The sequence below is a fragment of the Watersipora subatra genome, chromosome 3 (assembly GCF_963576615.1).
Source record: "Watersipora subatra chromosome 3, tzWatSuba1.1, whole genome shotgun sequence".
Taxonomy (NCBI): domain Eukaryota; kingdom Metazoa; phylum Bryozoa; class Gymnolaemata; order Cheilostomatida; family Watersiporidae; genus Watersipora; species Watersipora subatra.
Genome location: NC_088710.1, coordinates 15,673,882 through 15,683,508, shown reverse-complemented (window position 1 = coordinate 15,683,508; position 9,627 = coordinate 15,673,882). Strand labels below are relative to the sequence as shown.

At 34.2% G+C, this 9,627-nt stretch overlaps 1 protein-coding gene across 1 annotated transcript; it reads left to right on the top strand.

The window, feature by feature from the left end:
- The first annotated feature begins 896 nt into the window (after window positions 1–896).
- LOC137389638 (cyclin-dependent kinase 20-like) lies at window positions 897–9,507 on the top strand. The gene is made up of 9 exons (XM_068075700.1): window positions 897–942; window positions 2,430–2,559; window positions 2,820–2,933; window positions 4,983–5,171; window positions 6,191–6,312; window positions 7,146–7,260; window positions 8,138–8,209; window positions 9,030–9,185; window positions 9,326–9,507. Exons 2-9 carry the CDS (start codon window positions 2,485–2,487, stop codon window positions 9,503–9,505), a joined length of 1,023 nt encoding a protein of 340 aa, XP_067931801.1. The 5' UTR covers window positions 897–942; window positions 2,430–2,484; the 3' UTR covers window positions 9,506–9,507.
- The last annotated feature ends 120 nt before the right edge of the window (window positions 9,508–9,627 follow it).

Genomic DNA, 9,627 nt, shown 5'->3' with positions numbered 1-9,627 from the left:
ACAAAGCTGCACAGAGATAGGATAATGTTACCACGCTGTCTCAATTCTCAGTCCTTAGTTTTGTCGTTCGTAGTCAGTATCACTTGCTCTGTGCTCTTTGTTCTGCCACTTAATACTACAGCACATTTGCTTATATAGCAAGGGTTTAGTGTTAATCTACAGGCTTTCCACGCAAGCTAGCTTTTAAATTACAGGGCTAATCTGAGAATAGCTGAACACTTATGGTAATTAAAGCAGCTCAGCTTAGTAAATCCATCACAAATCACAATAGTATGCTTACACGTTACTAGCTATTCACCTAAAAATGTCAAGTGTTCATTTACTTACAAGGCCGACAGCTGGAAAGCAGACCACTCATTTGATTAAAAAAACTTAGAAATTGTATTTATTTGTAGCAGTTTTTCTGGCTAGCACGTTGCGGAAATTTAACCATGAACTTGGGCGTAGACTCACATTATGTTCGGTTTGTACAGAGCGTAATTCTATGCCAATTGTTGAAAAAGCTGTTTAGCTCGGGATTCTATGGTGTCGTAAAATATATGCCTAACTACGGCAGCAATGATTATACATAGAAAGCAACAAGTTCAAATGCAGTGAAGTCGAAGCGTTACAACCCGTCTTTCTAATTCTAATACGTTCATCACGACACAGTATACATGTATACATCCATTTGTAATTTGGTTGGTACTGAAGCACACTTAGCCGTTACTAAATACACAGCGTACAATATTTTAATGCACTAGCAATATTATGGTTTGTTTTCGAAGCCTAAAGTTTCACGTTTGGGCAAACGATCGTAATTCAGTAAAAAGATAAATGAAGTCTTCCGACGTCCTGAAAAGGGCGTTAAAAATAACAAGTTCATCAACTATAGTGACACCATTTTGAAAAATGTATGACAGTCAAACTAATTCAAGTAAAACTTGGGATCTTAACTGTAGTGTAAGTTGGAGTCGGGGGTACATTAAAGAGGTTACCATTTAAAACATTTTTTAGTTTTTTTTGTTTAATGTTTTTAACAATGGTATTTGACTATATTTTAAAATTAAATATTATATCAGATTTGAGCATACATATATTTGTGAAAAGTAGATTTTACAGATAAAATAAAATGACTCCCTCAGTTTTTAATACGATCTTAGTGTTGCAACAAATTAGGTTTTAGCGTTCTTATCAATCATTTTATCTCAAATTTTATGTTCATATAATGCCCTCGGGCGTATTGGACAGATTCGAATATATATATATATATATATACAGTACATACATGTACTGTAAAATCTACTTTTCAAAAATATATAAGTCATCCCACTTGGAAGTATGCGGTATTAGGCAGATCATCAGATGCTTGTCACGGTTTCATCAATTTATTTGAATAATCAACTTCTAGGATAGCATGCAAATAATGCTTACTCACAACCAAAAATAATTGAAATGATTTTTCTTTGAGTGTATTAAATGCTGAATTTTATTCTTGGCTGTAGTCAGTCAGTCATCCCACATCATTGTTGTAGCAGCCAGGAACAAGAAGTAATGACTGTATTTTTACTTACAATTGAGTTAAGAGTAGAATCAAAAGGCATTAACTAGTGGCTATACCTATGACGTGAGATTGCCCTAAACACAAGCACATACAAAACCACACGTAAAGTCAAAATCCTTTCTGCTGCACCATTATTACATGATGTGCAACTGCTGCACAGTGGTTAGGTCAGTGCGAGTTAAGCCAATGACATTGTTTTTTTACATATAATATTACTAGGTATTGCGAAAAAGTTTATAGGGTAGCATTAAGTTGGACCTATTGTAACTATGCTAGAGATTATTTTAATTGTTCCTCGCCCTATGTTTAGCATATTTTTGACATATCTTATGATGCATGAGCTACTTTTTTGTATGTAACAAGGTGTAGGAAGTTCTATCGGTATCTACACATGTTGTGCAACCTCTAACATGAAGGCTACTATTTGCTGCCTAAAAGCAATGTAGTGATTTCTCTTCACCTGAGCCTATTCAAAGAAGGGTGCAGTTATTGTCTCTAAAAGACTTCCTCAGTCAGTTTTATTCCTGTCCAACCAGCCTTTTGAAACCAAATACTTATGAAAAACACAGACACATTGTGTTGTCAGGCAAGGCTATATCTGTCACACAAAATAACAATAGTCATAGATATGTCCAGTCTTCACACACAAAAGCACACACACAACTGCAATTGCTCTGTTTTTAACTTAGCTTTGCACCAGAGAAATTTGACATTGCAGTGTACTCATAATCAACTTGATTAGGAAAGTATTTGAAGTATAAAATTTTAGCAAGTGCACTGATGATACAAAATTAATCTATAGATATATTTGGTCATTGCTGTCATGTTCTGTCACACTTATCTACAAATGATTCGATTCTAACCCACATTTGTTATTTCTATTTAGGCTAAAGCTTAACTAAACATGCCTAAGGTAGACTGAGACCAAGATTGTTTAGACCATGGACCAGTATACGCTTTTAGGAAGGATAGGTGAGGGTGCCCATGGCATTGTCTACAAAGCCAAGAATACAGAAGTGAGTTTTATTGTGCAGTGTCAGCTGGTTTATGCAGCGTTAGATGTTTTTTTATTCTAGCCCAGAGATAGCATTTCATAAAACGAAAAATTTTGTTCATTTGTATACGCTACTTTCACACCAGACTGACATAGTTAAAGAAACTTTAAAAGTTTTATCCAAGGACTTTTATACTTGAGTATAAAATAGGTTAAATGATTTGTTATAAAGATAGTATCCACTATAACCAATGTCTACACACCCTCTTCGTTCGTTTATAGAGCGGGCAGGTGGTGGCAATTAAAAAGGTCGCACTTAGAAAAATTGAGGATGGAATTCCTAACACAGCTCTTCGAGAAATCAAAGCTCTCCAGGGAATAGAAGATAGTTTATATGTGAGCTTCATCTTTTTTGCTACATGATAGTCTATCATATTTACTACTGTGTACTAGTCTATCATATTTACTACTGTGTGCTAGTCTGTCATATTTACTACTGTGTACTAGTCTATCATATTTACTACTATGTACTAGTCTATCATATTTACTACTATGTACTAGTCTATCATATTTACTACTATGTAGTAGTCTATCATATTTACTACTGTGTACTAGTCTATCATATTTACTACTGTGTACTAGTCTATCATATTTACTACTGTATACTAGTCTATCATATTTACTACTGTGTACTAGTCTATCATATTTACTACTGTGTACTAGTCTATCATATTTACTACTGTGTACTAGTATATCATATTTACTACTGTGTACTAGTATATCATATTTACTACTGTGTAGTAGTCTATCATATTTACTACTGTGTACTAGTCTATCATATTTACTACTGTGTACTAGTATATCATATTTACTACTGTGTACTAGTATATCATATTTACTACTGTGTAGTAGTCTATCATATTTACTACTGTGTACTAGTCTATCATATTTACTACTGTGTACTAGTCTATCATATTTACTACTGTATACTAGTCTATCATATTTACTACTGTGTACTAGTCTATCATATTTACTACTGTATACTAGTCTATCATGTTTACTACTGTGTACTAGTCTATCATATTTACTACTGTATACTAGTCTATCATATTTACTACTGTGTACTAGTCTATCATATTTACTACTGTATACTAGTCTATCATATTTACTACTGTATACTAGTCTATCATATTTACTACTGTGTACTAGTCTATCATATTTACTACTGTGTAGTAGTCTGTCCTATTTACTACTGTATACTAGTCTATCATATTTACTACTGTGTACTAGTCTATCATATTTACTACTGTGTAGTAGTCTGTCCTATTTACTACTGTATACTAGTCTATCATATTTACTACTGTGTACTAGTCTATCATATTTACTACTGTGTACTAGTCTATCATATTTACTACTGTATACTAGTCTATCATATTTACTACTGTGTACTAGTCTATCATATTTACTACTGTATACTAGTCTATCATATTTACTACTGTGTACTAGTCTATCATATTTACTACTGTATACTAGTCTATCATATTTACTACTGTGTACTAGTCTATCATATTTACTACTGTGTACTAGTCTATCATATTTACTACTGTGTAGTAGTCTGTCCTATTTACTACTGTATACTAGTCTATCATATTTACTACTGTGTACTAGTCTATCATATTTACTACTGTATACTAGTCTATCATATTTACTACTGTGTACTAGTCTATCATATTTACTACTGTGTAGTAGTCTGTCCTATTTACTACTGTGTACTAGTCTATCATATTTACTACTGTGTAGTAGTCTGTCCTATTTACTACTGTATACTAGTCTATCATATTTACTACTGTGTACTAGTCTATCATATTTACTACTGTATACTAGTCTATCATATTTACTACTGTGTACTAGTCTATCATATTTACTACTGTATACTAGTCTATCATATTTACTACTGTGTACTAGTCTATCATATTTACTACTGTGTACTAGTCTATCATATTTACTACTGTGTAGTAGTCTGTCCTATTTACTACTGTATACTAGTCTATCATATTTACTACTGTGTACTAGTCTATCATATTTACTACTGTGTAGTAGTCTGTCCTATTTACTACTGTGTACTAGTCTATCATATTTACTACTGTGTAGTAGTCTGTCCTATTTACTACTGTATACTAGTCTATCATATTTACTACTGTGTACTAGTCTATCATATTTACTACTGTATACTAGTCTATCATATTTACTACTGTGTACTAGTCTATCATATTTACTACTGTATACTAGTCTATCATATTTACTACTGTGTACTAGTCTATCATATTTACTACTGTGTACTAGTCTATCATATTTACTACTGTGTAGTAGTCTGTCCTATTTACTACTGTGTACTAGTCTATCATATTTACTACTGTGTAGTAGTCTGTCCTATTTACTATTCAGGTAATCAAGTTACACGAGATGTTTCCGCATGGCAATGGATTTGTGCTCGTGATTGACTACATGTTGTCTGACCTGTCAGAAGTGATAAGAAGTGCCATGACACCGCTGACAGAGGCACAAGTTAAGAGTTACATGCTCATGCTACTCAAAGGAGTTGAGTTTATGCATGGCAAGAATATAATGCACAGGGTAAAGTACAAGTACACAACATGCCATCATAGCTTTAAGCATCCCCATATCTTAAATTAACTACTTCTCTTTTTGCACGTGAGAGAATTATGACTTCATTGCTGTGGCTCGTGGAATTGCATTACTCCTTAACATCAAGTAACTTGAATACTTTAAATTACTAATTCTAATACGTGATGACAAATCTAAAGAAAGTTATTGAGGATAGTAATACTACTATTCTGATACTGTATAGTAAATACTTTTGCCAATGATCATTTATCTGATTAAGTTATCATCTGGTCAGAGTTTTTACTGTGTATTAAAGTGAACAGTACTGCAAAAGCCTAGTCAACTAGAGTGATATAAAATATTATATTAAATAATAAATAATTTTAACAGTTACAGCCTACTTTTGCATGAACTTATCTGAAATGCGCTTTTTTGCTGTACTTTTGTTGTATCAGAAATTGAGAACTATCAAAACTTTAGCAACTCATCCCAATATTTTATATTCAGAAAGTATTGAAGGCCCACTCTGTACTAACTACAAAGAAACAAACGGTTTGAGTGGTAGCTATGTTCATATAGACCAATAGCAATGATATCAGTGCAGCAGGTTGGCAGCCACATATTTTGGTCTATTGCGACCATATGTGTGTCCTATGAGTAAGTTAACTATGTCAAGGTCATGATGGCCTAATTTTCACTCATTTACTCTGTTAATCAATAACAACAACTGAGTCTCTAATTGGTTTTAATAAAATGAATTTTGGCTCATGATTTTGTACTTAAGTTTGAAATCTTAAGCAGAAAAGCTTGACTAGCTACTACATGAGAATGATGAAACACTTGATTTAAGGGCTCTGAGGTATCATCTGAAAGCCTCTGCCTTCAGATATATTTCACACAATGCTTCTAGAAGGTATTTATGCTAATTCTGCTTCTTTGTTGAAACTCACATTTAGGTTGATGCTAGTTTTTATTTTGTCATCGGCTGACTACCAGTTATCTGATGACACAAACTTTATCTTTGACAGGATTTGAAGCCAGCTAATTTACTCATCAGCTCAACTGGGGCCCTCAAGATCGCTGACTTTGGCTTGGCTAGAGTCTTTCAGAACAATGAGGGGAGGCTTTACAGCCACCAGGTGGCGACGAGGTTAGTTTTGGTTTAGCGCTTCCTGTTGTCTCTTTACATGTTTTTGGAATTAGCAAAACTCCATCAGTTATCACCGCTCAGTTTATGTAATTTCAGATTTGAACTTTAAATTCTTTTGATCACGTTGATGCTGTGTTTACCGATCCTTGTACCATATGTAACTCACTGTAAGCCAAGTACTTATTCACTAATAGAACAGTTTGATGTATTGATAAGTGTATTGATAGTTCAATGTATGTAAATACCATATTTTTATTTAAAGTTTGTGATTACTGCTAAAATAGCTAAAGTTCATTAGTGAACAAATTCTTTTTTAATGATATATTAGCTCAGTATTTTGCAGAAAATTGCTACTTTGTGATTTCTATGTTGTGAAGAGGTTCTGTGTATGTGCAGTGTAGATGGTTTGCTGTTCTAATTAAGTGGAAGTTATCATATCATTCATGTACGTGTCTATGCTTTAGCTTATTGGTATATGTATGAAGAAAGACGTTTTACACATTAATTTATATTATTTATTCACAAAATTAATTTTGGAACTTCATGTAAAAGTTATTATATAAATCTTTACCTAAAGGAGAACAGATGACAACCATGAACAAATAGTATACTACCTGAACTTTCAACCAATGGAATTACTCACTACTCTCATTTTCCCAGTGATATTTATATTTAGCTCTAGCAATCTATTTTAACTACTTGAGTAGTAGTTATATTTAATACAGATGTCGATTTATTTTTTTACTCATGTATTGGAAGTACTTTCAACTGCTAAACAGTTGACCAAGGTTTGTTTATTTGTAGCTATTTATTTGCAAGAATCATTGTTACAGGTGGTACAGGGCTCCTGAGCTGCTATATGGGGCTAGGAAATATGATGAAGGAGTGGACTTGTGGGCTGTAGGCTGCATTTATGCCGAACTGATCAACAACTCACCCCTATTTCCTGTTAGTTTCCATTACTAATCTATATATATTATATGTATATATATCTATATTTCTCAAAGTATGTCCGTATTTCTGTCTGCATTCCGGCTATTATATAATAATAATAGCTATTATTAGAATAACTGTTATAGCTTGACAACAATGCTGACGCAAAGTCATGAAGTACAGTCATTAGAAGCCTAGCAGCTTACTGAAATTTTCCATTTGCAATGTGCCAGGCTAATAGCTTGAAAATTACAGTTGTTTGACAGTTTTAAAACCTTTACAGTTGTTTTTATTTTTCTTTTATTCTATTGCAAATACACAAAACACTTCTCTTATGATATGCAGTTTGAAAGTTAGAATGGTTATAGGAAGAAAAATTCTGCTTCGCACGGGAATTAAACTCACCCTCTAATTCTACAGACAAACGCGCTATCCATTACACTATGTATCTAACTAACTATACTATGGCATAATTGTGTATGTCATACTTATTACACCTGCCAATCTTTAATGCCGATTGGTTAAAAAGTAGCTTCAGCTAGTACGCTTGAATATCATGATTGCACAAGAGATCATGGCAAAATATTTTTTCCTAACATTGACTTCATAGGGATGGACATGGCTCTTATTATAGTAACTAGCCTAAGTTCCTCAAATTCATTGGGTGAAGAAACTTAGCCAATTAAAAATAGATTTTATCCGCAAAAACCTTTTTTTATTACCCATGCAATGCCTGGCATTCTGCTAGTCATAAAGCAATGTCTATTTAGTTTTATTACTTGATCTTTTGCTTCTGTTGATTCCACCGAATTGTTATTCATCATTGTTTATGCAGAGAGCACTTTTACTTACAGTCTGTCATTATTGGTATTCTGAGTTAGTTTGTTTGCAGGGTGAGAATGATATCGAACAGCTGTGTAAAGTCCTGCAGTGTCTTGGCACTCCTAATGAAAGGTTATGGCCAGTGAGTATTGTATTGTATATCTACATGCAGATTCTGCTTATAGCCATATCTTCATTTCTCAAATGCTATTTGCTCAACCTTTAGATGATCTTGAGTTAGATTATACATTCCTTAGTCTGCCACTGTATGCAGGTTGTTTGTCACACCAAAAGCTTGCTTCTTAGGAGTTGTGGTTACATGGCTTCTGGAGGTACATACACCAGTACCATGACGTTAGATATGAACTAACATCATGTCACAGATACCTTGTTAAACAAAGTGTCAGATATAGCCAGCTTATTCTGGTATTACTATTCCATAGAGCAGTCGTAAGGGCTGTTCATTTCTGTTCATTCATTGGAAAGGCTTGCCTCTAACCTTTTTGTTTTAAATAAGCCATTTCATTTGCAGTTTTAACACTATTGGCAGCAAACTGTTCATTATAGGTTTGCAGTGTTAATATTGTAAAGAAAGTCCTCTGCCATCCAGTTGGGTGCCAAGTGGTTTTAGTTGAATCAGTTTCTGAGGCTAGCTCGTCTTCCGACCGTGTTGCCTATTTGAGCTGGCCAGCCTACGAGCCAGCTAGCTCCCACCACAATATGTAACATATATTATGATGTATTTAGGTGGTTTCTCTCAGCCAAATGATATTATAGCTTTTCTGTCATTTTATTATTACAGCTCTGATTTACAATATGTATACGTGTATTGTAAATGAGAACTATTCCTACCATTGTATGATATGTATCTATATGTTGAGTAGGCTGGCAGCAGCTGCACTGTGCACTGTTTTTCCAATTTTAGTAATGTCATGGTTAGCAAGTGTTAGATATAATTGCAGGGTGTTTCGGAACTGCCTGACTATGGAAAGATCGAGTTTAATAATACAACGCCAGTGCCTTTGGAGCAGCTCTGTCCCGATGCAGCCGATGTTGCCTTAGATTTACTAAAACAATTTCTAGTCTATCCTTCAAAACAGCGAATACCCGCTAGTAAGGTAGGTTGAACGCATGTTATTTCACTAATTTAGAACCTACGAGCGCTACTTTGTTGCGGAGACAACCACAATGGTTGGAGGCTTGTGTTATAAGCAAGAGTTGTGTCTCGCAAGTACACATTGGTTACATTGTATTACAGGCATTGCTTCATGCCTACCTGTTCTCTGAACCTCTACCTGCCCATCATTCGGAGTTGCCCAAGCCGGAGAGAAAATCACGACGGCCGCATGCTCAACAGTTTAGCATAGATCGTCCAATCACTGAAAGCCTCGTTGACCCAGACTTGGTGGCACCTCATGTCATCCGTAGAGGTCATTGAATTTAAATTATTTAATAACTAATTTTTGTCAATTTGTGGATAATAACACATGTGTTAGTTTTACACCAAGATAATAATTTGCAACCTTCTTTACATTGTTATTTTTTCTATTTTCAACCGTC

What these genes read in the sequence shown, in the direction of transcription:
- LOC137389638 (XM_068075700.1), top strand. Translation starts at nt 2,485, where the DNA reads ATGGACCAGTATACGCTTTTAGGAAGGATAGGTGAGGGTGCCCATGGC. An exon ending in ACAAAGCCAAGAATACAGAA is followed by an intron (nt 2,560 to 2,819) that starts GTGAGTTTTATT and finishes GTTCGTTTATAG; the next exon opens with AGCGGGCAGGTGGTGGCAAT. An exon ending in CTAATGAAAGGTTATGGCCA is followed by an intron (nt 8,210 to 9,029) that starts GTGAGTATTGTA and finishes ATATAATTGCAG; the next exon opens with GGTGTTTCGGAACTGCCTGA.